The sequence below is a fragment of the Vipera ursinii genome (assembly GCF_947247035.1).
Source record: "Vipera ursinii genome assembly, chromosome: 5".
NCBI classification, from domain to species: domain Eukaryota; kingdom Metazoa; phylum Chordata; class Lepidosauria; order Squamata; family Viperidae; genus Vipera; species Vipera ursinii.
Genome location: NC_139518.1, coordinates 4,799,090 through 4,826,843, shown reverse-complemented (window position 1 = coordinate 4,826,843; position 27,754 = coordinate 4,799,090). Strand labels below are relative to the sequence as shown.

At 41.6% G+C, this 27,754-nt stretch overlaps 1 protein-coding gene across 2 annotated transcripts in view; it reads right to left on the bottom strand.

Moving 5' to 3' along the window:
• AP2M1 (adaptor related protein complex 2 subunit mu 1) overlaps positions 1–27,754 on the bottom strand; it is a 41,748-nt gene that overhangs the window by 10,153 nt on the left and 3,841 nt on the right. For both annotated transcript variants that reach the window (XM_083364001.1, XM_083364002.1), the window contains exons 2-7: positions 20,453–20,569; positions 12,634–12,899; positions 10,582–10,664; positions 4,604–4,739; positions 4,157–4,298; positions 1,032–1,151 (exon numbers count right to left, since the gene is read on the bottom strand). In XM_083364001.1, coding sequence (XP_083220127.1) covers positions 1,032–1,151; positions 4,157–4,298; positions 4,604–4,739; positions 10,582–10,664; positions 12,634–12,899; positions 20,453–20,526 — 821 coding nt within the window. In that variant the 5' untranslated portion in view covers positions 20,527–20,569. The remainder of the gene's footprint in view (positions 1–1,031; positions 1,152–4,156; positions 4,299–4,603; positions 4,740–10,581; positions 10,665–12,633; positions 12,900–20,452; positions 20,570–27,754) is intronic.

The following is a 27,754-nucleotide window of genomic DNA, read 5'->3' as shown; positions in this document are numbered from 1 at the left end:
AAAGGGCCAAGTCTGAAGATCCCTGCCCAAAGGTTTTACCTTTTTTTCCAGCACAGATTTCATGTATATAATTTGTTTGCCCTCTAATACTGACATCACTCTGCTGTATTATATTTCTTGAGCCGGTTGTACTAAAAGTGAGTGTACACCTTAAATTACCCCTAAACCTGGCTATCCAAACTGGGGGTAGCCAAACGAGGTTGGCACAGGTATAGTTAAGAGGACAAGCACCTTTCTTGATAAAACAGTTTCACTAGCCCAATTACGAGGCACATTTCAAAATTCTGACTGGAAATACCTAACCCATATTTGAAAGAGGCACATTTAGGGCACACGTGATTGAAAGTTCTCCTAGAAATTACTTCTGGGCCTATGAATCTAATGCCAAAGGGTAATCCCAGCCAGTAGGGGCCCTGGAAGTGGTAAAATAAAAAATATATTGAAATAAAATAAAATAAAAATAAACAGGCTCAGGAGTGTGTACAGTCCTAGAGCTTCTGATTGGGCCCCTCTATGTTAGGAGGACTTCCAGTTGGGTTGTGTTTCATTCTGATTGTCAAACATCTTGGCACTTTTGTTTTTCTTTTACAAGAAGCCATGCAGAATTCGGTAAATAACTGACTGCAGAGATCACACTCCAGAGCCGTGGTGGCAAAAAGTGGTACGCAGAGCCCTCTCTGTGGGCACGCGCGCCGTCGCCCCAGTCCTAGGCCTTCAACTGGGTTTTATAAAAACCTTTTCGCTTTAGGCCTCTGCTGCCATGTGCCAAAAAAAAAAGGTTCAATCAATCGATTTCAACTTCTCGCAGGAAAAAAAAATCTCACAAAGTTGGAATTGATCGATTGAACTTCTTAGTCCCATCCAGTCTGCCGTTACCACTGCGGCCACGCCCACCCAATGGGCCACGCCCACCTGGCACCTGACGATACATAAGTGGGTTTTGGGTTGCAGTTTGGGCACTCGGCCTCTAAAAGGTTCGCCATCACTGCTCCCGAGCAATGGACCTACAAAGTTCTTCCCGGCAGCCTCACCTCATGAGCTCAAACTCTCCGTCGGGTGGGATGAAGCTGATACTCCTCTCCGAGTCAAACTTGCTGAGTCTCACACATTGGTGAAAAGTGCAGTCGTCGATGGCAATTGACTGCTTCCCACTAGGACACAGAAGCAGAAGGATCAAAATCGGTCTGAGGTCTACAGCTGCGGCATTCAAGCTCTCCCCTGCAAAACTCTAGAGCAGGGGGTCTTCAAACGTGGCCCTTTTATGATTTGTGGACTTCAAGTCCCAGAATTCCTCAGCCAGGCATGCCTGGCTGAGGAATTCTGGGACTTGAAGTCCACAAGTCATAAAAGGGCCACGTTTGAAGACCCCCTGCTCTAGACAGAAAATCTGGTCTCACACATGAAGGCTAAGTCACAGAAGTATTCAAAATAAGGACAGTCTTTCTGGAAACCAGGAGTTCTTCAAAGCCACGGGCATCGCCAGGAAGATTCAAGCAACAGCTTATCTGGCTGGACCCATGTTTGCCCACGCCAGCCCAGCTGAGGAACTGCAGCCCCATCAGACTCGTTCAAACATGCCTGTCCTTAAAAGCATACTCGGAACGGGAGTGATAGGTTTCGGGCTGGGTATAACTGGGTATTAACTCATCTTTGTTTGAAAATACAATTTGACGGATAGGCCACCCTGGCTGACTTCAGATGTACCACTAAGCCACAAACCAGAGTTTACAAAGCCTGGTAGTAACAGGGTTCATAACCCAGGTTGACTCAAAATGAAGTAAGCCACATTTTAAGGCTCAGCACAAGGTTCAAAAGGAAGCAAAAACCAGGCTTTGTCTTCCGGTTTCAGCAAGAGCAAAAGGTGCACGAGGTTCCCTTTACGAGAAGCCGTTCTTTTTTTTCTTCCCCCCCCCCCAAAGCAGGTTACTAAAAAAAATAATAATAATTCCCTTCCGCTGCAGAAAAGGCAAAAACTTCAGAGACCATCCGACATCAACAAAACCTCACTGCAAATCTTGCAGAAAGCAACTACTGGGTGGGAGCAAGCCGAACGACTTAGCCAGCCAAGTCATTCAAGGACAGAATGCCAGCTGCACTTCAGGACAGAGAGCCAATGCTCAAGACACAGGAGGGGCATCAGATGCAACTTGCGTCACACACACACACAGAGCTCAGATTTCAGGGGGATGCAGCTCAGATCTGCTTCAGAGGATGCTGTCTGAATAGCCTTCTCAAAAATAGAAATGGAAAGGTCCAACTTGGGGTTTTGCATCTTCAGAGCAGCCTGTCCATTACTCTCTCCTAAATTAACGTACAAAGGTTGCTGCTCTGATTACAGGTAGTCTTCCACTTAAAACGACCACAAATGAGTCTAGCATATCTGTTGCTAAGTGAGTCTTGCCCCATTTTACGACTTTTCTTGCCGCGGTTTGTTAAGTGAATCACTGCAGTTGTTAAGTTAGTGACAGGGTTGTTAGGCGACTCTGGCTTTCCCACTGACTTTGCTTGGCAGAAGGTCGCAAAAGGGGGAGTCACGTGACACCCCGGGACACCGCCACCGTCATAAATATGAGCCAGTTGCCCAGCATCCGAATTTTGATCACGTGACCCTGGAGGATGACCCTGTAGAGGTTATAAGTGTGAAAAACGGTCCTAAGTCACTTTTTCCCCCAGTTCTGCTGTAACTCTGAACGGTCACTAAATGAAGGCCTGTAAGTCGAGGTCTACCCGTATTGAATGATCTAGAGTTATAAAACGTTGCTATTTCGAGGCCGTGAAAATAAACTCGGCAAAAACCAGCAGCCACCACGCCGTCTTGACTCAATGGTTAATTTTGCCATTAATGGTTAAAGCATCTTGGGTTTTTTTAGTGTGGAATTCTGGAGAACTTCTTTCACACCTGAAAAGAATTGGTTCTGCTACTGCCATCACCCTAACTGGGCACTAGAAAGACACAAGCTTTCCAATATTCTGGAGGGTGTGTGTGTGTGTGTCCTATTTTGCTTCTATATCAGCTCCCTCTGCTATGTTGTTCCGCAGTTAATCCAAGAAACCAACTCCTGGCTCAATTAAGGGGAAAAAAAACTATCCCTAGTTCAATCCTTATGAAATCTTGCCCAAGTCACCCAAGCAAGCTCGTGGGTCAACCTGATGAGACAGCAACACCTGAGTCGGCTTTGTTCGTCTATGAACAAGCACACGGCAGCTCAGCCTTCAACCAAAGGTACGACCTGTGTGGAAGTGTCTAAAGATGGTGGTACATGCACAAATCACACAAAGCAAAAAGGGCGGCAGGGGCGGGGGGGGGTTAATGTGAGGAATACGTGCACACAGCAGTAAGCAGATTATCTACCTTCCTGTTTCACTGGAGTCAGCAGAACACAAAAGGGAAAAAAAAAAGAGAATTCAGTGTCAGACGTTGATAAAAGTGGTAGCACGGAAGCCCTCTGTGTATACCAATCCTAACGGTCTCCTTTAAAGCAGGACATGTACAGACTCTCACATCCTAATTAGGGCTGGCCTGTGAAATGCAGAATGATACTGGGTGTATTCATTTACCAGCCTTACAGTTTCATCTGAAAATATTTATTTTATTTTAATTCCATTTATATCCCGCCCTTCTCCGAAGACTCAGGGCGGCTTACAAGCTTAGCAGTAGCCTTCATTCTATGTATATGCCTGCTTATTAGGGCTTTCACACACACACACCCCAAGCGGCATTATTACAAAGTCAGCTTAATTGCCCCCAACAATCTGGGTCCTCATTTTACCTACCTCGGAAGGATGGAAGGCTGAGTCAACCTTGAGCCTGGTGGGATGCAAACCTGCACTAATTGCAGGCAGCTGGTGTTACTTAAGGAGGCATTAGTCCACTGCTCCACCAAGGCTCAGATTACGAGAATGGTGTGAGTGGCATGAACTAATTCATGGGAGTAGGAGCAGAATTTAAGTGTCCTTGGAGACCTTTGCACCTTTAAACCACAGCAGACGTTCACACAGCCTGCTCACTTAGCTCCTGCTTTAACGAGGGAGGGAAGCAACCAAAGTCACCTTAGAAAAGCTCCGGCATCTTTCCAAATGAGAAGGGAAGAACAGAGATGTTAACTTAGAGCAACCCACCCCTTGAAGGCCAGTCTCCCCGTTCATCCCAACTTACCTTTTCCCTGTTTCGTCTGCAGTCCCTTTGCCTTGTTTCTCGATGACAATCTTGTCGTTCATGCCAAACTTACATTCAGGCATCCCACTTAGGTAGCTTTTCATCACCACTCTCCCCGAGACATGGGCGCTCAACACCTGGCCTGGAAGAAAGGAAAGGCAAGCGTTGGGAGAGCGGAAGAGTGGCATGGGAAGAAGACGGCTAGTCTGGATTCTCGAGAAACTTCCTAACAGCAAGAACCAGCGGGGCAGAAGCTGCCTTCAGAAGTTGTGGGGATGCTCCATCGCAGGCGGCTTTTAAGAAGAGACCAGCCAGCCACTTGTCTCAAATTGGACAGGGTTCTCCTGCTTGAGCAAGGGGTTGGACTAGAAGACCTCCAAGGTCCCTTCCAGCTTCTATTCTGGTTGACGTCTTTCCCATTGGGGAACGTTCATCGGACCGACTTACCTTGTGGCGACATTAGCAAGTTCACGCTCTCTAGAACATCCAGGAAGAGTTCATTGCGACGGTATTTGATCCCTTCGCGCCGCCAGCCAATCTGACCAGTTACCTGGCTGGTAATTTGAGACTGCTCTTCCTTAGTCTGGAGGAGGAGGAGAAAAAGGGAGTCTTCATGGGATCAATCACACAGGGCTCAGATTTCAGGGTTCCAAATGAACTGCAGTAGGTTTGTTACAAAGCCCAAACTCCCCCCCTCCCTTTCCCCAACCTGGAATAGCTCAAATTAGGAATGCTGTTTAAATATTACCATTATATTATAAGAAGAATCTCTGCCTTTTTCCTCTTGCTCCGAGAGAAAAATAAAGTTATTCCAAGTGCCAAACGGCCAGTGACTATAAGAAGCCCAATGGGAACCCTATTTCAGAATTTGGGTCTGGTATCAAATGTCCTTTGGAGGGATCTGCTGGATTAGCTTTGGGGAAGGACAGCAGATTCTCCTACCTGGTGCTATAGGTGGGTCCAACCAGACACGCAAAGCGAGAAAACAGATGAATAGCAGCAGCAAGCGCAGCACACACAGGGTTAGGAGGAAGCAGGTCAGTAGAAGAGAAAGAGAGCAATGTTAGATTGGGGACAAACTCGAGATTACTAATGACATTACTCCTTTACGCTAGTAACAATCTTGGAAGGGTTTCCTTTTAGGAAAATGGGGGCCTAAGGAACAGGGAAAGCCACCTGATAGGCACTGCCACAAGGCAGGATCTTTGCAACTAGCGGCATAACCCTCATCTCAGGAGCCCCAGGCGAGGCCAAAAAATGTTAAAAAGCAAAATAAGGTTCTGCCTCTTCCTTGAGGCATCTGTTTTGCAAATATCTCTAGATCAGGGGTAGGCAACCTCGGCTCTTTTATGACTCATGGACTTCAACTCCCAGAATTCCTCAGTCAGCTATGCTGACTGAGGAATTCTGGGAGTTGAAATCCATGAGTCATAAAAGAGCCGAGGTTGCCTACCCCTGCTCTAGATGTGGGCACCAGTCAGATGGGAAGTGAGTTTACAGCATGGAGTTCACACTTCAGTAGAAATGATCAGCCATGGTGCATTTGTAGGCAGTTTTTCTTGCCCTTCCCCGCCCGCCCCATGCCGGGACTACACCTTCCCAATTACTTATCGCTTGCCAACTCATTCATCTTGTTGCCTCGATAACTGGGGTTTTTGCATTAAAGTGCATACTGCACGTTAAATCTCTACGTGTGAATTCGGCATTTTTGAGGCACTCTCATGCCTCAAGCCGCTGCTAAACTATAGTCTGATTAAATCACCACTGGGTGGATTCACACAATATGTCAGGTCAACCTTGTCCCCCCCTGATCAGCACGCGAGGGAAGAGCTAATGGTCTGGTTCTTTCCTCATAGTTAATATAACTGATGTGGTGTATCTTAGTCCTCCCTCTGCCTTTATACTGAAGCTAACTCTTGTTTTTCACAAGGCAGGGTTTAGTATGAGTAACGTAGGTGTAGGTATCCACTCAGCCCAGATTTCTGCGGGGAGCTTGACTCAGTAGAGTGCCCTCATACTAATCCTATGAGAGAGCCCTCTGTGACTCCAGTCCTAGCTGAGGTCCAACCTATTGAAAGAAGTGAATGAGTTCATCCACCCTGGTCTAACACTAAGCAATCAATCTATTGATTTTTGTCTATCATACCATGTTTCCCCGAAAATAAGACCCGGTCTTTTATTTTGCCTCCAAAAGAGGCATCAGGTCTTTCTTTCTTTCTTTCTTATTTATTTATTTATTCATTTATTTATTTAGGGGGTGTCTTTTCCACGGTCTCACCTCACAGCGGCAGCACCAATAGTCCCGCCCAGCCGGCCCACTTCTTCTGCAGCCGAAAGAAATGCCTCTGCAGCTGAGAATGGAGCTCCGGATTGAAGCACGCAGCGCCCCCGCCCAGCCTGCATTTTGCTGTCAGAGGCCTTCTGGAAGTGGGCTGGCGAGGCAGGTGTCAATTCGTGGGAGTCCTGGCTGCAACGGTAAGTGGGTGTGGGGTTGTGTGGGGAAGCTCCACACACACCCCACCCCAGCTTGATTTTTAGTCGTGCACCTTGCCCGCAAACTAGGGTTTATTTTGGGGGTAGGGCTTATATTAGGCCCACCCACCCCCCAAAAAACCAAGCTAGGGCTTATTTTGGGGGTAGGTCTTACTTTCGGGAAAACACTGTACTGGTTTCTTTCGCAAATCTGTCCTGACGGGTGAAAATATCTTTCTTTATAGCTTTTCTCTAGGAGCCCAAGTCACAAGCGAAGCCTGAAAATATACAAAATCCCGGCTTGTTCTCTTCAACCATGCAATAAGATTTTTTTCAGGGCCTGCTAAGAAGACTCTACAGGAAGCAAACAGCTGGCTCAGTTTTCTGGCAATCATTCCACCCTGTTTGATACAAGAGTCAAGATACTGTGGTGAAAGCCCATTTCCTGTTAGTACAAAAAGCTGGGCAGAGGGCCAAGGACTCCAATCTTTCCCGTTTCGTGGAACGGTTTGAGCCCAGAAGAAAAAGGACACTGTTTTTCTTGGTACGCAATGTTTTAAAAGTCCTTTAATCAATGTTTCTATTGTATTAGTTCAGTTTAAAAAAAAGAAGAAAAAAATGGTTTTCTCCCTTTTAAGATGGGTTTTCAGATCTTGAACTACTGAATTAAAAAAAGTGTGACAGGAACATCACCGGCTTTCAAAACTGCCAAGCTAGCAACACCTTTTTCTTCAAACTCACAGAGCTGGAAGGCCATTATTATGTGCGCTCCCACAGGGAGGGTCTTCTCAGGGTGCCGCCGGTGAAAGATTGCCGGCGGGTAACGCCCAGGGGCAGGGCCTTCTCAGTGGGTGCGCCTGCCCTCTGGAACCAGCTGCCCATGGAGCTGAGGACTGCCCCCGACCTCCGTTCATTCCGCCGGGACCTGAAGACCTGGCTCTTCGAGCTCTCTGGCCCAGGCTGAGAATTTTAATTTTAATTGGGGTTTTTTACTCTTTCAGGGACTGTTATAATCTTTTTAATTGTTTTTAATTTTTGTATTTCTTGTTTTAATTCCCTGTAAACCGCCCTGAGTCCTTCAGGAAAGGGCGGTATACAAATCCAATTAAATAAATAAATAAATAAATAAATAAATAAATAAATAAATAAATAATCAGCCATGTGCTTATTCTATATTTAGGCTTGTAAGAAACACTTGCTTATAAACTTTTAGGCTTGTAAGGTACATTTGCCTGTAAGAAACTCAAAAGACTTTCATGAAGAGCAGCATTTTATTGTCATAATTCTTCGTTCCTATGCTGCTAAAGCAGCTCTTTGCAATGAAAGCAAATTTTGGCCCATGAGATACGCTAACTCGCTTTATCAAATGCTTCGGAAAAGAATGGCTTCTTCGCTTACTGAACAATCGAAGTAACACACAACCTAAATAGAAAACTTACTAAGGAAAAAAAAATCACTTCTCTGGCTTAACAAGCTTCACTGCTATAAAAGGATGACACCCTTTCCTGTTTTTCTTAGTGGGGGGGGAAGGAGGAGGCAGTCTGCAATAATATCAGAGAGAAAATAAAATGGGAGTTTTACAGGAAATGAGCAAGAACTGACCAGAATCATCTACATTATCTGTGTGAAACTATTTATGAGCTGCATTATGTTAGAAGATTCCCATTTTAAAAAACGTTTTTTAAAAATAGGGTTGGGGGGGAAAAGAAGCATTTCAGTAAGAAAGGTTTTTGAAGCGTATCACACTGGGGTAGGTTGGTGAGTTGTTGATGAGCATGAGAGCACAACTACCAGTCTTAAGTTAAAGCAGCTTTTTTCCCCGTGTAGCAAAACCAGACTCATTGACTTACAGAGATATTAAAAAGCTTCACACTTGATTACAGCTGGATGCAGTCCCAGCACCTTACAACTGAACTACATAAAAGGCAAAAGAACTAAAGCAATGGTTTATTGGCTAGTGCTGGAATGATGACATAGCACAGGGGTCTTCAAACCTGGCCCTTGTTTGACCTGTGGACTTCAACTCCCAGAATTCCTCAGCCAGGCACACTGGCTGAGGAATTCTGGGATTTGAAGTCCGCGAGTCATGAAGGGGCCAAGTTTGAAGACCCCTGATATAGCATCATCTGGAGATATTGTTATGTATCAGGAACAGATGGAGGGGGAGTCCAAAACTGAAGACCCAACAAGACTGAGGGAGAGATCTGCTAAGTCAAGGGTGGGGAATTATGTCCCCTTTATGACTTGTGGACTTCAACTCCCAGAATTCCTCAGCCAGCACGGCTAGTAGAGGAGCCTGCACTCTCTGGAGAACAACAGTGAGGACAGCCTGACAAAAATGTCAGAATCCAAGAAGCCCAGGAAAGAGTTTTGCTTCTCCCAGTTTTTACAGGTAGTCCTCAACTTTCAACAGTTCGTTTAGTGACTGTTCAAAGTTACAACAGCACTGGAAAATGTGATTTATGACCGTTTTTCACACTTGCGACTGTCGCAGCATCCCCGTGGTCAGGTGATCAAAACAGGAAGCTTTGCAACTGGTTCATCTTTATGACGGTTGCAGAATCCAGGGGTCACGTGATCCCCTTTTGCGACCTTCTGACAAGCAAAGTCAATGGGGCAAACCATGTTACCCAACTTAACACCTGCAGCGATTCACTGAACAACTGTGGCAAGAAAAGTCATATAAAACATGGGAAAACTCACTTAGCAAATGTTTCATTTAGCAACATAAATTTTGGGCTCAATCATGGTCGTAAGTCAAGGACTACCTGTATTTACCCCTTTACAAAGAGACTCAAAAAAACTCCATTTGAAATGGATGGTGTATTTTTGTGTATATAAAGTTTATTATCCAAGGGTTAAAACCAGGATGTCGAGCCCTCTCAATTCCTGGCAAATAGATGGGGAAGAAATGGAGGTAGTGACAGATTTTATTTTCCTGGGCTCCAAGATCACTGCAGACGGGGACTACAGCCAAGAAATTAAAAGATGCTTGCTCCTGGGGAGGAAAGCCATGGCAAATCTAGACAGCACACTAAAAAGCAGACACATCACCCTGTCAACAAAAATGCGTATAGTCAAGGCTGTGGTCTTTCCAGTTACAATGTATGGCTGTGAAAGTTGAACCATAAGAAAGGCCTGAGTGCCAAAGAATTGAGGCCTTTGCACTATGGTGCCAGAGAAGACTCATGCGAGTCCCTTGGACTGCAAGGCGATCAAACCGGTCCGTCCTAGAGGAGATCAACCCTGACTGCTCTTTAGAAGGCCAGATCCTGAAGTTGAAACTCAAATACTTTGGCCACCTAATGAGAAGGAAGGACTCGCTGGTGAAGAGCCTAATGTTGGGAAAGGTTGAGGGCAATAGAAGAAGGGGACGACAGAGAATGAGGTGGCTGGATGGAGTCACTGAAGCAGTAGGCGTGAGCTTAAATGGACTCCAGAAGATGGTAGAGGACAGGAAGGCCTGGAGGAACGTTGTCCATGGGGTCGCGATGGTCGGACACGACTTCACAACTAACAACAACAACAAGACTTGTGGACTTTGACTCCCATGCTGGTTGGAGAATTCTGGGAGTCGAAGTCCACAAATCTTAAAAGTTGCCAAGGCTGGATACCCCTGGGTTAAATAAGAATTTGGGGTCGGGATGTTGGTATCTTATTCTAGAATCTACAAAGATAAATGTTCAGACCAATTAAACCGGGGCAGACAATTACAGCCTTTATGTCCAATGTTTTTCACCGGGGGGGGGGGGGGAGATCTCTAAAAAAAAAGGAATCAGATTCCCACAACAGGAAGAGTTCTGAATTTGAGATGTTGCCAGAGTGATTGCAACTGAAATATTCAACTGTATTGTACATCCCAAAGATGTTGTCATAGAATATAGTGGCGATTACTATTTTTTAAAAAAAGAAACACTAACAATTAATTAAAACATGTATCAACCTGCATTTACCTGGCTCTTGATTCCTTGCTGGGTGATGAAAGTTTTCAGGGCTCCTGTTTCAGAGTTCTGAGGGTAACCAAAGTCCAGGATTTCTACAGAAAAGTAAACAATTGTTGGAGAAAACCAACAGTTGGGCTAGCTTTTAACAGCTGACCCCCTCCCCCCCTTTGTGCAAATGGCTGGTAAAACACTACTCAAGGAAAGTTTTCCCACACTGCACGTTGTCATACTGATTAAGGAGTGATGGGGCCGGCCTACAGTTAGCAACGCTTAAAACAAGATGACAAACTCCATATAAAGACAGCAGAATCACAACATCGAAGGAAACCCCGCTCTGAAGCCGGATAATTCAACAGCAGCAGAATAATCTATCTTTGCAGCATTTTCTTTAGATTTTGATTTTCACATGATCATGGCATAAAAATCAAAACCTAAAAAAACAACAGCAGAGTAGCAGACATCGTAGCACACACAGACAAGTTAAGCTCTGGAAACCGAGAGGTGCCATTAACTGCCTCCTTCCAAGAGGAGATACGAGACAAGGCTCTCAAGAGCCAGACCTGCAATGCAAACAGAAAACAAGACCGCGCTTTTTGCTAATTTTGTTCGGCTTGTGGCAATTTGCAAATCCATTGTCATCCTGCTTCCTCCTCTCCTGCCCAAAAAGGCTTTGAAATGCCGTGACCTGAAAGCAGTTTTTGAATCCCAACTCACCCAGGGGATCATTCTTGGAAACCACTATCTGTTGGTAACATGGTTTAAAAAAAAAAGTTCAGTGACTCTGAAGAACAGCATTCTTTGGCTCATAGAAAGGCAAGCATTAAGAATCAAAACAGTCCTCTGTATTGCAGATTAAGGTGAAGAAACAGATGTCTTCCAGATGTTCCTGAACTGTAGCTTCCCAGGTCTAATCAGCCACGGGGAGAATGCCAGTTCTACTTTAACACTGGCAAGTCATACCGTTCCTCCCTCACGATATAGATGAAATTACCAAGCTTCAGGTAGTCTTCAACTTACATTAGTTCATTTAATGACTGTTCGAAGTTACGACGGCACAGGGGGGAAAAAGTGACCTTTGACCCATTTTTTTCACACTTACAACCATTACATCATCTCAGTGCTCACGTGATCAAAATTCAGGCGCTGGGCAACTGGTTCATATTTATGACGGTTGAAGTTACTCCGGTCTCATGTGATCCCCTTTTGCGACCTTCTGACAAGCAAAGTCAAGGGTGAAGCCAGATTCACTTAACAACCCCGCAACTAACAACTAACTTAACTGCAGGGATTCACCTAGCAACTGTAGCAAGACAAGTCGTAAAATGGGGCAAAAATTCACTTAACGAATGTGATGGGGCTCAATGGTGGGGGGTAAGTCAAGGATGACTTGCATTTGCACAGCATGTTAACCCGCCATTTGAGCCTAACTGTGGACACAACGTTAAGAGGTGCTCGTGTTACACTCGCGGTCAGAGAGAAACACTCCCCTTTAACCTTCAATCTGCTATTCCAGGGGTCTTCAAACTTGGCCCTTTTATGACTTGTGGACTTCAACTCCCAGAATTCCTCAGCCAGCTTTGCTGGCTGAGGAATTCTGGGAGTTGAAGTCCACAAGTCATAAAAGGGCCAAGTTTGAAGACCCCTGTGCTATTCGGTTCTATAGAAAGTGATTTACAGAACACTGAAGTTTTAAACCGAGAGCTAGCTTTCCTATACCATCACCTTCGCTTTGCGGGTCAATCTTCTTATCTCAACTATGTCCAGAATTCACTGGTTGTACATTGCAGAAGTAAAATATTTACAGAGAAGGAATAATCCTTCCGCCAGAGTAACTATAGCTCTTTCTTTGCCCTCGTCATTAATTTTTCACATTTAAAAACTAAACGCAAACAAAAAAAAAATGCACGGAGCTTAGCAGCCCTGCAGAAAGCGCAATTTGAATGTGTTCGCCCAGAATCAAATTTAGGTGCTGTAGGCAACGAGAGCATTCCCTAAGTTTACCGGGCTGGGCTTGAAGGACACGCCTTCCTAGAGGAGGGTCTGAACCTTACTCATCCTTACCATCCAGAAGCTCATAAATAAGCACAAAGTTGTTCTTGATGTTCTCCTCGCTGATTTTTCCAAAATACGCAGTCATCACATCACACATTTTGTAGAGGAACTCAAAGACCATCGCAGCGTTGACATTCTGCTTGGTGACGGCAGCCAGCCATATATTGGAACGTTTGACATGGAAGAAACTGGTCCGAGCGATGTTGGTGACCGGCGAGCGGACTTGTTGTCGTGCATGGATGACATTGACTCGGAAAGCATCCACTGCATTCCGCCTGGAGGATCAGGACATGGTAGGAAGACAGGAGTGAGATGACCAAACCACTAAGAATAATGAATTATAAAAAAATAAAAAAAAATCACGTAAAATAAAATAAAATTTTTAGTTTGCAAACAAATCAGCAATGGCTGGAATATAAATTACAAAAAAAGAGAATATAATATTGAATTCACACGAAGGAGGTATTATATTACTGGACAAAGTGGTCCTACAAAAAGCACTGTATCAATATTAATTCCAATTTGTATAAAGGAAATGACAACTCTCTAGAAAAAATATATAAGCATCTAAAGAAACTCAATTGACTGAGGATTATAAAGGAGAAGAGACAGATTATAAAACAGATTTATAACAATAAGGGAGGTTTCTAAAGCTATAAAAATGTTAAACTAGGACAGCTGCCTAGACCCGGTGCACTAACAGGTCGTTAAAATAAATGTTTTGAGGACAAACTTTTACAACCTTTACAAAACAGACTGAAGTCTATCCTAAAAGGAGGAAAGATGCCAGAGAATTGGAAAGAGGCTACTATAGCAATATACCTAAAGAGAGACAAGACTTCACTTTAACAAGAGACTATAGCATGATATCATCATTGAATAACAACTATAAATTGTGCACGATTCTAGTTGGTACACTGAAAACAATTCAGCAAAAAATTATTCATGAAGATCAATGTGGGTTTTGACCTAAAAGACAGTGTGAAGGACAATGTTAGGAATGTGTTGGACATTTTGGAATATTTGAGGAAACATAATGAAAAATAAGCCTCATTAATCTGAGATGCAGAGAAAGCCTTTAACGATTTGAACTGCGTTTTCTTCAAGGTTTTGGAAAATACGAATTTTGGAGACAGCTTTATAAAATGAGTAAGATCGATTTACACTTCACAGAAAGGACAAATAATTGTTAATGGAGATCTAACAAAATACAAAAAGAAACAAGACAGAGATGCCCACTGTCTGCTCTCTTCTTTATTTTGATTCTTGAAATATTCAATAGAAATAACAAAATGAGAGGATTGTGGGATTAATGACTTTAAAAAGGAATTTATTAAGTTAAAAGCTTTTGCAGATGACTTGGTGTTGATTCTGGAAGATCCTTTAATGGGAACTGAAATATTAATGGGAAATTAAATTAATTTGGTGCATTAGGAGATTTCAAGATTAATAAACAGAAAATGAAAATGTTAACAAAAATAGAAGATCAAACAGAATTTATAAATAAAATGGGTGTTAAGGTTGAGAAGAAGGTAAAACAGCTGGGTATCACAGTAATAAACATGAACTGTATGTTATTTCAAAATAACTATGCTAAGACATAGAATGAAGTCCTGAAATTGCAATCTGACTTTCTCTTTTAAAAAAATCAAGAAAACATTTAAGAAAAACAAGATAAGATTAACCTTGAACACCAGATGTGAAACTTCAACATGGAAGAGTTTCAAAAACAAATCTATGCTATGTGGGAAATGTCTTACTTATCAGTTCCTTTCTACAGTTGGCGATGAAATAAGAGCTTTTGGAAAAGAATTAGAAAGCATCTCGAAACAAACTCAAACTGTGACTACAACTAATATTTTATTGGGACAGAAAACAAAAGAAACTGAACAATCACATTGGCAGAAGAATTAAATATTCAACAAATATCAAGAGGTGAAAATAATGAGAAGATTTGGTGCTGTTAACAGACTCCTCAATTCTTCAAAAATGGAGACTGGAGGGCTACTTCAATATGATATAACAACACAAGAATGCTTTGATGACCCTGAGGCAAAGAAGCGAAAAATAACATGGCAAAAGGAAGAAAGCAAGAATAAGATTGAAGAAATATGGACATTCTTAAGAGGCCTGAAATAGATAATACCAAAATAGACAAGATTGTACTTGGATTACGAGAGATTGTTTTGATGAGTAGATAAAAATGCTGATTAATTAAAAAAACACAGATGTATGAATACAAACATTGAAATATTGAGCTTTTTAAATGACATAGATTAAGATGTATATATGTTAAGAATTTATTTTACTTATTTAGCGTATGACTGGTCACACACAGAATTAAAAGCACTTCATATTTACAAGTTAGAACAGTTAAAACAATTTTTAAAACAATTATAAAACCTAAGAGGAAAACAGAAATAACATTTCAGAGTTTAATGTCGAGTTTGGAGATCCAGTCAGTAGCCGCCGTTGTTAGGCAGAGGAAGTCCTTAAAATCTCCTGGGTATCTTCTATTAGTGCATTCCCTCGCTATATGTTGGATAGTCTGTCGGGGAGCCCCGCAATCACATTGTGCTGAAGGTGTCTTTCCCCATTTATACAGAGAATCGGCACACACCCCATGAGTCGTTCTAATTCTATTGTATGCCACCCATATGTGTCGGGGTAGATTAAATCCTGGAGGTATACTATTAGGATTAATAGGCTCAGAAATATCTTGGGAGGTATAGCTACTCCATGCTTCCATCCACTTTTGTAAGCCACACGTGCCTCCTGGGTGGTGCTAAGTGAGTAACAGACAGACTGGTAGCCAGACATCCGCGAGGATCTCCTGGCTTCACACACAACTCCACAGTCCTTTTAAGGACTAAAAAATAAAATATGTTAAGAATGATAGAATGTAACTAATATACTTGGATGTAGTGACATGAAAGGATGTATTAAATGTTGAAACAGAAGAAATTTTGGTTAATTTTTAATATATGGAAATTATAAAGGAGAAATAAGAATATATTGTCCTCCTCCTCTTTCTCCTCCTTGCAATTTATTTATTTATTTTTATTTTATTTATTTTAATTCCATTTATATCCCGCCCTTCTCCGAAGACTCAGGGCGGCTTACAAGCTTAGCAGTAGCCTTCATTCTATGTTTATGCCTGCTTATTAGGGCTTTCACACACACCCCAAGCGGCATTATTACAAAGTCAGCTTAATTGCCCCCAACAATCTGGGTCCTCAATTGGTATCCTAATGACTACCATTTTAATATTGTACTACTAACATTGATATAAGGGACGCTGTGGCTCAGTGGGTTAGGACGCTGAGCTTGTCGATCACAAGGTCGGCAGTTTGGCGGGTCGAATCCCGAGTGCCACATAACAGAGTGAGTGCCTGTTACTCGTCCCAGCTTCTGCCAACCTAGCAGTTCGAAAGCACGTAAAAATGCAAGTAGAAAAATAGGGACCACTACAGTGGGAAGGTAACAGCGTACCGTGCACCTTTGGCGTCTAGTCATGCCGGCCGCATGGCCACGGAGATGTCCTAGGGACAAGCGCTGGCTCTTCGGCTTTGAAATGGAGATGAGCACCAACCCCTAGAGTTGGAAACGACTAGCACACATGTGCGGGGGAACCTTTACCTTTTTAACACTGTTATGGAAATGAGATAAATAAGAAGTGTATTTACTATGTATTGGAGAAAATTGTGTAAAGGGAAAAGAGGTTATTTAGCAATATGAAGATGAGAAATTTTAAAATGTTTAATTTCAATATCAATGTAAAATTAAAGCTGGAAAAATATATAAGGTGTTTGATGTTTTAAAGATGGAATCTTAAAATATAAAATATACTAAAGTATTGACAAATATAAGAAAAGTGTTAAATGACTGATGGATAGCTATGAGAAGTATGTTAATTTAGATAAGAGATAGTATGTATTAAAGGAAACAAGAGAGAGGAAGTATTGGTTACAACAATTTGGAGATTTGTAATAATATGTATTTGACTAAAATGGAATTATTGTAACCCAGACACCACGTTGCTTTTTAAAGATACTATTGTAATATTGGAAAACTAATTAAAAAAAGAATAAAAAAGAGAGATAGAATGAAGTTTAAAAAGACGTATTAAGATGGAAGAAACTACAACTGTTAACAATTCTTCATCCTACGGTTTTCCTGCAATTGCAGGGTCCGGTTTTCATATCAACAAGTACTATCTATACAAAGTGCATACTGTAAAATACCACACGCTATTATTACTCTAATCAATACTTACTTAACAGAGGAATCAGTTGCTTAAAAGAATAAAGATACCTTTATTCAGAGGAAATATTTTATTAAGCACATGTGGGCGATGTCATTATAAGGGAAAAGCCTAGAAAATTCATTGAATGTTTTCAATCACAGTAAAAGCACTGATCAAGTATCAATTCTATCTTCAAGGACACACTGATGTCTTCCATTTATCATTTCACACTTTGAGGTTCCAAGACAGCCATTTCTCACTCAAGTGCCCAGCATCATATATTATTTAACTTTTATATCAACAGATCGAGACCTCTTTGTAATAATGATGCAAAAATATACCGATTAACGTTACTAGGGCCGTGGATTAATTTCCCGAGGAATCAAACCCAAATCCATTATTCATGTCAAGTTTAAAGATCAGCGTAGCAATCATCTGGACTTCTGTAGATTTCTAAGAAAGTTAACTTTTAATAAGATATCTGATTTGAGATTATTGCTACTGAATGAATTTTTCCACACATTTTATCTCTTTTTCCGATAACTGCTCAAATACCAAACATTTTCAGAAAGGGGAAGTCTCCAGCTTCTAAGTGTCTAAGAATCTGTAGGCTCCAGTCTCTTAAATGATAAAAGTAATAACTGGCCTGCTCTGACATGAGCCAAACTTCACATTATCACTGTTTTTCATTTGACATTGCCTTAATGTCAACGATGCTATAAAAGGGAGCTTGACTTTATACACCAGGTGCCCCGTGTTGAGTTCCTGCCATTCTTCTCTTACCTATTACTACAGCGGCCAATGAGATGGGATGAACAGAAATGGCGTCAGCGAAGAAAAGGAGTGACAGCAACAAGAGAAAGGTTAGAACACACACATACACACAAAGCACAACGAATCAAACCAAAAGGAGAAGAGACAACAGACAGAAAACCCCACCTCCCACAAAAAGATTTCAAGGCACTATTTACGTTCTCTAGGCCAGCTTTCCCAGCCCCATAATTCTAGTTCGCAATCAGTATGACCACTGCTCAGTCAACATGCTCAGTGGAATTTATGCATATTTTAAGATATTGGAAGGAAACCAGGTAAAGAAAAGCTGGGCTAGGCAGAAAAGCAAAAAAGCTCTTAAGAAAAGGCAAGCGGTATATGAATTGTACAGTATGGCGCAACCAGGCTGTGTGATCATAGATTTAAGCACGAATCCATATCGGTCTCTTTATCTTATGATGCGGAAAGATACTGAAGCCAACATCTGAAATAGCTTTTGATCGATGGGACAGTGCAACTCCTGCCAATCCTTCTGTTTATTTTGTGGTTGTAATCATCTCCAGCCTGATCTCAGATAACCAGGAACCAAAAGGGACAACAACGAACAGTTACCAGCTTTCAGATTTCAAAATTGGCTTGGAGCTTAACATAATTATCCTTCTTTAGAAGTGTCTCCTCACACAGTGAGATGAGCGGCGTATAAATTTGATAAATAAGCGAACAAATCTGCCAATTCAGGAAAATCCTTTGAGGTATGAATATACACATCAAGGATTCAATTTATACTAGTGTGTATTTTTCTCTTAATCAGGAAGAGAATTCTGTTACAAAAATATTTAACAGAACTTAATTCCTTGTGAACCGCCCTGAGTCCTACGGGAGAAGGGCGGTATATAAGTCCAATAAACATAAACATAAGGTCACAGCCCGAGTATAACTGCTTCCTGACACCTGTAGTAGCTATATAAACACTGTTTCAAACAAAATTTTAAAAGCATATTTAAAAAGGAAGGTATTATACCCCCACTGTGTTGTAATTGGGATTGTAAAATAGAGAAATACGGTTTTAAAAGAATGCAAGAGGCAATCTGAATTGTGTGAAAGACCCACACGACAGGGGAAAAACTCTGAAGCTGACAGTCTTCTCATTCACTGGGTGACCAAAAAACTGTGACAAAGAAATACAGTGTCCAATCAACGTATAGGATCCACAATTATACAGAAAGCAGACCCCATTCTCTTCTACCACTAAAGATGTTACCAAGTCAGGTAATGAAATGTCTGCAAGTAAACAACCAAGCTATAAGCACAAGGAGTCCATATATGTACAATCTTTCAGCAATCAAAACTATTAGTCTGTATTGTGATAATCCTGAGAAACCAACAAGCAGCTGATCACAAAAAAATACATTTTCTGTATATCTTTTAACACCATTCTTTGAATCAGAAAATATTTGAATATACAGTATCATTTTATATTCTGTCTTTCTTACATAGGGTATAAGGTCAACATTCAATGTTATCCTATGTTCTGGTTTTACACATAATCTATACCATTTCAGGTATATAGATTCAAAAATTGTTGCCCTACGATGCACTGTCTTGCAGCATTGAAGATTACAATCAAATAGACATAAGTGTTTTAGTATTTAGTTATATAAATCGATCTTCATCTTGTAGTCAATAAGGATAACGAGGCTAGCATTTAAGCTTTTTGCAGATTGTTTTACAGCTAATCTGTTCCTTACATCTACTTATAAAAGTAATACTATCTTAATTATTACATTGATTTCATATTTTCATGTGTAAGTTTTATAATATGCCTACAGCCTACCTAATTTGATGATGCTATACTTACTTAAGTTTGTGAACTGACCATTCAGTGTTATGCAGGATATTGCCCTCAATGCTTATACAAAATATTGAACTCTGATTTCCAACAAAATTCCACATTGCCACACAATATTACTATACGCTGATCACTTAAGCCTTTCTAAAGTTTTTAAATTATCTCTAATTCTGCAACCTAATCTGAGCAGCAACTAAATTCAACTAATGAAGAAATTAAAATAAACAATATTACAAAACAGCATACTTTGTAATGAACATAATGAGTCAACATTCTGTCTTTGTTGGAAAAGGCTGGTGGGGCACATACAATGGAAAAAGTATTACAATGTACAACTGGGATTAAAATATTCTTATGCAGCTAGATCTTTTAATATATTCTTTTTAGTTTTATATTTGGCAGGGTTTTAATATTGTTTCTATCATTTCTTTGTAGAACATTCACAGCTGTATGTATATATATGCCTTTTCAATTTTTTCAAATTATGACCTTTAAACAATCATCTTCCCAAATTCCTCTTTCTTATGCAACTATAACAATGTAGTGTTGAAAAACTTAAAAGAAATAACACAAGAGAAAGATACATACATACGTATATATATATTGTTGGGGGCAATAAGCTGACTTTGTAATAATGCTGCTTGGGGGCCCCCGAAAGCCCTAATAAGCAGGCATATACATAGAATGAAGGCTATTGCTAAGCACATTGATTTGTGCTTAGACTGTAAGCCGCCCTGAGTCTTCGGAGAAGAGAGTTGCTTCAATCAATGCCTATTTTTCATTGTTAAGTGCCTGGGAATAATGTAAGGTAACACATCCCATGAGACATCAAAATGAACACAGCCTGGATGCAACACACAGTACACAAGTTTCACATGCACAAAACGTACAGCAACAGCAGCTCAAATGTTGCAAGAAGTTGTACCAGGGTTTAAAAGTAACGCATGAAGACTCTGACTTACCCAATGTCATCCCTGTAGACCCGGGAGATTAAAACTTCTCCCTTATGATTATAAATGAACAGGCCTCCAATCATGATGAATTTTTAGTCTTCTTTTCCCATGGTGCTTATATCCAATCTATAGTTATAGGAGAGAATGTTATGGTTATTGTTGAGAAGAAACAGTAGAGGCAGTCAATTTACCAATTGGCTTTTCAGCAAACCAATCCTTTAGTTTCCTCAACTGTAATATGCAAAGAAATTATCAGAGTTCACAAATCTACTTGCTACAAAAAGCTTCTCTGATATCTCTGGCAAGTAACAGGTAAGTCATGAGCATAGTACATCCCCATTTTTCTCAGAATTAGCTTGTGCTGAACTTATCTGTGTATGTGTGGGGGCGCATATATACATATACGTATATATACATATATACATATATGTAAAGGTAAAAGGTAAAGGTTCCCCCACACATGCGTGCTAGTCATTTCCAACTCTAGGGGCCGGTGCTCATCTCCGTTTCAAAGCCGAAGAGCCAGCGCTTGTCCGAGGACGTCTCCGTGGTCATGTGGCCAGCATGACTAGACGCCAAAGGCGCACGCAACGCTGTTACCTTCCCACCGGAGCGGTCCCTATTTTTCTATTTGCATTTTTTTTACGTGCTTTCAAACTGCTAGGTTGGCAGAAGCTGGGACAAGTAACAGGCGCTCACTCTGTTACGCGGCACTCGGGATTTGACCCGCCAAACTGCCGACCTTCTGATCGACAAGCTCAGTGTCCTAACCCACTGAGCCACCACGTCCCTACATACATACACACACACACACACGTGTGCACACATACATATATACATGTATGTATGTATGTTAAGTGTTTGTTAAGTATTTTAGAATACCTTGCTAATTACACACACGCATATATATAATAAAAAATAAATAAAAAACTATTTTGGCAAGAAATAGTAGAGGGAAAAAATCCTGAACCAATTCTAATTGTGATGTCCACAGGGGATGTGTTATTTAACTTGAACCAATGTTATAGCTCTTGCATATTAATTGTTCAATTTAGATACTGCATCCATTATACAATCTATGACTTGCCAATTCCAAATCATATTTCAGTATTATATCTACCTTCTAACAATAGTCTGTATTTTGTATTGTAATTATTTCAAATTTGGTCAAGTTTCTAAGTATTCCACCTTACTTCTGTAACTCTTTTGGAACTAATACTTATTTTCCCCCGAAAAATAAGACTTGGTCTTAATTTTTAATTTATTGGGGGGGGGACTCCAAAAGAGGCACCAGGTCTTATTTTTTGGGGGGGGTTCTTTTCCACAGTCTCACCGCGCAGCAGCAGCGACAGACCCATCCAGCCAGGTATTTGAAGGCATTAAAATCAATCTAGTGTTTCTGATCGTTCCATGGAGAAAGTCTCAAAAGGTTTCCTCTTTATTTACTAAAGGTTAGATTTGCAGTTTATTAGTGAATATTTCTCCAGGAATCATTTCTTGCAATGACTGCATTTATAAAAATATTTAATATTCAGGCAATATTAAAGAAGCAATTAGTCTGGGCTTTTTTTCATCTTTCTTCCATACTTTTAATACTCTATTATTTAATTAAAATGCACTGGAAACTTCAACTGGTAACAGTTCAAAGATATTTAGATAAGCTTTTGGGGAGTCCCTCCCCTGCCACGTAGCAACATAATCCAAGGCAAACAATTAGTTTAATAGTATATCATTAGGCACAGAAAACCCCAAATGACTTTTGCGTCTTGTTCATTCCAAAAGTTGAACCGTAGTCTAGTCTGATTGAATGAAATGTTATTTGTCTTTGTCATTCTTTGTCTTCGTATGTGGTTGGCATCATTTGAATTAGAAAGTTAACCTTTGATAAAGCATTAACTTATTCCTAGCCAGGATGAGTATAAAGCAATCCTTCGATTTATGACGTAAGTGTGAGTTCAGTTGTGAGGCAATGCAGCAAAAGCCCAGGAAGGCTAGGAAAAGAGGATGCACGCATATGCGCAAGAGCAAGGCAGCCACAAAGCAACTCTGAGGCTGCAAGACCTCCCCACCACCACCCACCCCAGCCGCAGTGCAACACAAAGCACAGTCCCAGCCCAGCAGCAGGACACAAAAGGACCACTTCTGCTGGGGAAGCCACAGCTGCCCCTGCTCAGGTCCAGCTTAATTGCCCTCCCCATCCTGCATTCACGTAACTGCTGGCCACGGGATGCTGTCTTCCCCAGTAGCAGGTAAGGAAACCACCAAGGAAACCGCTGAGTACATCCCAGGGAAAAAAGACTTGTGCTGCCAGCAAGGAGAAAGAAGATCCCAAAGGTCATTTAGGGCCGTGGTGGTGAACTTAGGGCACAGATGGCACAAAGAGCCCTCTCTGTGGGGGCACGCACACTGTCGCCCCAGGCCTTGGCCCGTCAACTGGGTTTTAAAAACCTTTGCTTTAGGCCTCCGCCGCCGTGTGCAGCAAAAAAAAAAAAAAGGTTCAATCAATTTTAACTTCTCGCAAAAAGTTCTCGCAAAGCTGGAATTGACTGATTGAACTTTTTAGTCCCATCCAGTTTGCCGTTACCACTGCGGCCACGGTCACCCAATGGGCCACGCCCACCCAGCACCCAACAATACATAAGTGGATTTCGGGTTGCAGTTTGGGCACTCGGTCTCTAAAAGTTTCGCCATCACTGATCTAGGGTGTCAGGAACCGTGGAGCACAGGGAGCCAAAGTCAATTAAAGAGCCAACGTGGCGGTGGTTACGTTGCAGGCTAATTCTGTCCACAGCCTGGAGTTCGATCCTGATAGGCTCAAGGTTGACTCAGCCTGCCTTCCTGCCTTCCCGAGGTGGGTAAAATGAGGACCCAGATGGCTGGGGTCAATATGCTGATTCTGTAAACCGCTTAGAGAGGGCTGTAAAGAACTAGGGAAGCAGTATTTAAATCTAAGTGCTATTGCTTGAATAATTCTCTGAGGTTACTCTCGATCCATAAATAAAAATCTAAGCCGCAGTTTTTCTTTTAGACCTGAAATAAAAACACCCTTCTATCAAAAGCTTTTCTCATTAATATTATTGATTGCACTCAAGATGTATCCCAAATTATCTCTTCAAGCTATTTAACCTCTTTCCAAGGACAGCCATAAAAAAAAAATCTTACAGTCCACGTGTCTCTAGGCAGGTTGGATCACTTCCCTCTATAGAAAAGATGTATAAAATTTTCTGTTATATCAATATTGTCATAAATTAATCATCAATTAGTTTAATAATTTGGTAAGAATTTCTCTGAAAGCCTTACAGAGAAGAATCATCCAGTCCTGGGGATTTATTCAATTTTCATATCTGCACTACTTCCTTATATTTATTTATTTTTATTTATTTTAATTCTATTTATATCCCGCCCTTCTCCGAAGACTCAGGGTGGCACGCTGGCTGAGGAATTCTGGGAGTTGAAGTCCACAAGTCATAAAAGGGCCAAGTTTGAAGACCCCTGGTCTTAACTAACCACCCCTGCTAAAGCTGAAGTTGAATTTCAATAATCAAATGAGGCTGCCATATTTGTTTTAAGACAGCTTTTTAATCTAAGTAACATCAGCAAGCCGTTTTTCCCCATTTCTTCAGTTCTTGAGAATAATACACATGTTAGATGAGCTGGCCAACCACTATAGCCACAGAGTTACAGCACTAGAAAATTCTTGATTAAGCAATGGATTGTTTTAATTACTCTTTTTTCTATAGAAAGTTACCAAATAGCTAACAGGAATGACTAAATTTTGCTGAGGTAAGGTAAAAAAGCAATCTGACTCAGAAAACATGCCTACTAAGAACTATTTCACACCAAATACAGATAAATGTTTTCCAGTAACTCTTCCAGTAATCAGAAAGAGGAACTTTTGTCCTCGTAGTTCCGCCTGAAATGAAAGTCAGAGTAGGCAGAACGAATTTGATTAAATATAAAAAAGAGATCATAGGCATCATAATGGTATCAAAAAATTCACTCAGGCTGCACAATAATCTGTGCTATCACACAAGATGTCGGGGAAGCCTTCAATCACTAACTCAACTTACACTGTAGTATGCTTGCTTCTGACCTATTGAAATTCATTTTTCTTGTTTCTGTTCGTTGGGCAAATAACATGTTTAAATTACAAAGAAGTAGATTTCAATTGGACAACAGAAAAACATTGCTACCAATGCTGTCCGGCAATAGGGAACTGCTTTGTGACCTAATTTTGTGGTAATGAAACTAGACTCTTTAATATTAAGTGAAGCAGCCACTAGAATTCAGGTTTAATTCAATCGATCCCTGCTGATAACACAGGGAGTATAAAATATTCCAAGTTTCTGTACTAGTATGGGTAGTCTTCAACTTACAATATTTCATTTAGTGACTGTCCAAAATTACAATGGCACTTAAAAAAGGGACTAATGACCACTTTTCACACCTATGACCCAGGGTCATCTGATCACCTTTTGCAACCTTCAAAGTCAATGCGAAAGGCAGAGTCCCTTAACAACCGCGGCAAGAAAGATCGTAAAATGTGGCAAAACTCGCTTAGCCACAGAAATTCTGGACTCAATTGTGGTCATAAATCGAGGAATACCTGTATGCAAATTAATTGGAACCAGCGTTGTTCATATATACTCCAAACTATGGATATGATTTTTTTTTCTTGCTTTTATGTCAGTGTTCTGCAAACAAATCACAAGCGAGGGCCCAACTGAAAAGTAGACACCCTTCGACAAAGGCTTTTCATGCAGTGGTTTAAATGTGAAAGAATGATTCACCACAAGTAATTCTGCATGCAGGTGTTTCAACTCTACCTCTTGCCTGGAGCAACGGTTTTGAATGATTAGGCAAAGAAAGCTTGTCCACAAAGATAATAAGCAATCGCTAACAGTAGCCTGACTAAATTCTGCTTTGGCTCCTTATCTTTCCCTTCAAATACGTACATCATTTGATCTCAAGTTGCTAATTCTTTAGCTGCTTTCCTTATTAGCAACAAATAATTTGAAGGGAGAAGCAAGCAAATTCTACCCTAAAACTCACCTTTACCCTGCATTATTCAAACAGAAATGATGCAATGGAGCAATTAAAAGCAGTTTTACACACTAAGTAGCTTCCTGACAGTTTTAGGAAAGCAATGGGACAATGGAGCCAGGAGTAATTTAATTTGAAACTTAACAGTTGAGATAAATATACAGAAATACATATTGAGATTTATCCATAAGCACATAAGCAGATTTCTACTAACAAAGGCAAACCTCCCATATTCAATCAATATAAGTTTACCAAAATATCAAAAAAGTAAGGGCAACCTTATGCTTTAGGCTAGGAATCTACATGAATTTCATCTCACTGAGCAGAAGTTCTAATCCAGTGATGACGAACCTTTTAGAGACCGAGTGCCCAAACTGCAACCCAAAACCCACTTATTTATTGCTGGGTGCTGGGTGGGCGTGGCTGTGGTGGTCATGGAAAACTGGGTGGCTGTGGCCAAGGTGGGCATGGTCACCTCGATGTTGCTTGTGGGGAGGGATGCCTCTGGGGGGCAGGCAGGGTTGGGGGAGATCCAGGGGGTCTCTGGCAGGTGGGGCGGTGAGCAGGAGGCTCGTCCTGCGGGGTGAGGCGAGGCAAGGCAGGGCGGGGGTGCCATTGCCGTGGGGCAAGTTGAGGTAGGGGCAGCTGCTGCCTGACACCATCGGCCCCCGCACACAGAGGCCAGCGAGCGTATGGGAGCCGACGGTGTCCGTCAGCAGCCACAGCCTGCCGGCTCCGCAAACGGCATACTCTGGGGCTCCGTAGGCCACCGCCAGCAGTTCAGACAAGCCACCTCTGAGCTGGACAGCTGGCCGACAGCTGAGGAGGCGATGCAGTAGGTCATGCCTGGGAAAAGGAGAGCATGTGAGGCCAGGAGGGACGAGACAGAGTGGGGGGGGAAGGGAAACCAGCCGTGGCCAGATGCATCTGGCCACATGGGACCTCGAACGGCTGGTTGAAGAGGGACAGCTGCCATCTCCGGGGCATGGCACACGTGCCCACAAAGAGGGCTCTGAGTGTCGCCTCGGGCACGCGTGCCATAGGTTCGCCACCGCTGTTCTAATCTAATTTTGAATATTTGCTGCTGTGTTTTGGTGGCTGAAGCAGTACAAGGATATTCATAATGCCCTCTCCACCTTGTTGAACAATCACTTTGCCTAATCCCCTTGAAAGTGATTATACTCTTATGGCAGTGGATTGCTCCTGACTTTATTGCTCCTGACTTGAAGGCCCGTGTTAAGGTTGCCCAGTCAAGAACACCTTGGGATTTTACGTCTGCCATGGCATCCATGAATATATCTCAATTAGCATCTCGCCTCCGCATCTTGCAGGAAAACATATGCTTGACTTGGTTATATGTGATGGGTATTAGCCATATGAAAATGGAGTTGCTTTCTCTGCACTGTCATGGACAAAGCACTTTCTGGTTAAATGTTAAGACTGTAGCAGTTGCTATAAATCACGAGAGCCGAAAGATTTAAATAAAATAATCTGACCCAAAAGCCTTATGGATTCAGACGCAGTGGCTCTCTGAATGCATTTGGGGAATTTTCCACCTAAACTGCTGGCAACATAGCTAAGGATCTGGTTGATGTATATGGGCAGAAGAATGACCTCTAGCAAAAGCTCAGTTAATCAAGGCCATAAGCACAATGAGGTAAATGGGCAGGAGGATGGAATGCAAGCAATGTTCACAACCACTTTGTCGTATGGACTGTTTTCAGCTTGCAGATCTCAAAAACGGAGACAGTGCAAAGGGAAATGAGAGCTGCATTTGTCAGCTTCACCTTTGCCCCTCCAATCTGGTTAAATCAGCTAGGCCGGGACTGTCTTCACAATTCAGGGGACAATCAGCACTGCTTTAAGTATAGGATGAGTCTCTGCACACTTAAAGGACATTAACATTCAGCGTTTTAACCAATTCTATTGTATTTTAAGTCCAGCATGTATACGTTTCATTGTGGCTGCATATGCGTATGTTTTTATCTATTACGACTGCTTAGAATTTTTTCAACTGGGCTGTACAGCATATTAAAAATCGGAAAATAAAGGAGGCTACTAAAAATCAACACTGACAAGGCACTACCTTGATCTGTAAGACAGCTGATCAGAGGTAGTCTAGAATTCTCAATTTTTAAACGATTGGGAAAGTATTGTCCTTGTAACTGCAGATATACCTGAATGACACTTATTTTCTGGACCCCTTTAAATCAGGATTTTATCCAGGATATGTTACTGAGCCTCTTTGACCACTGTGGTAAATAACTC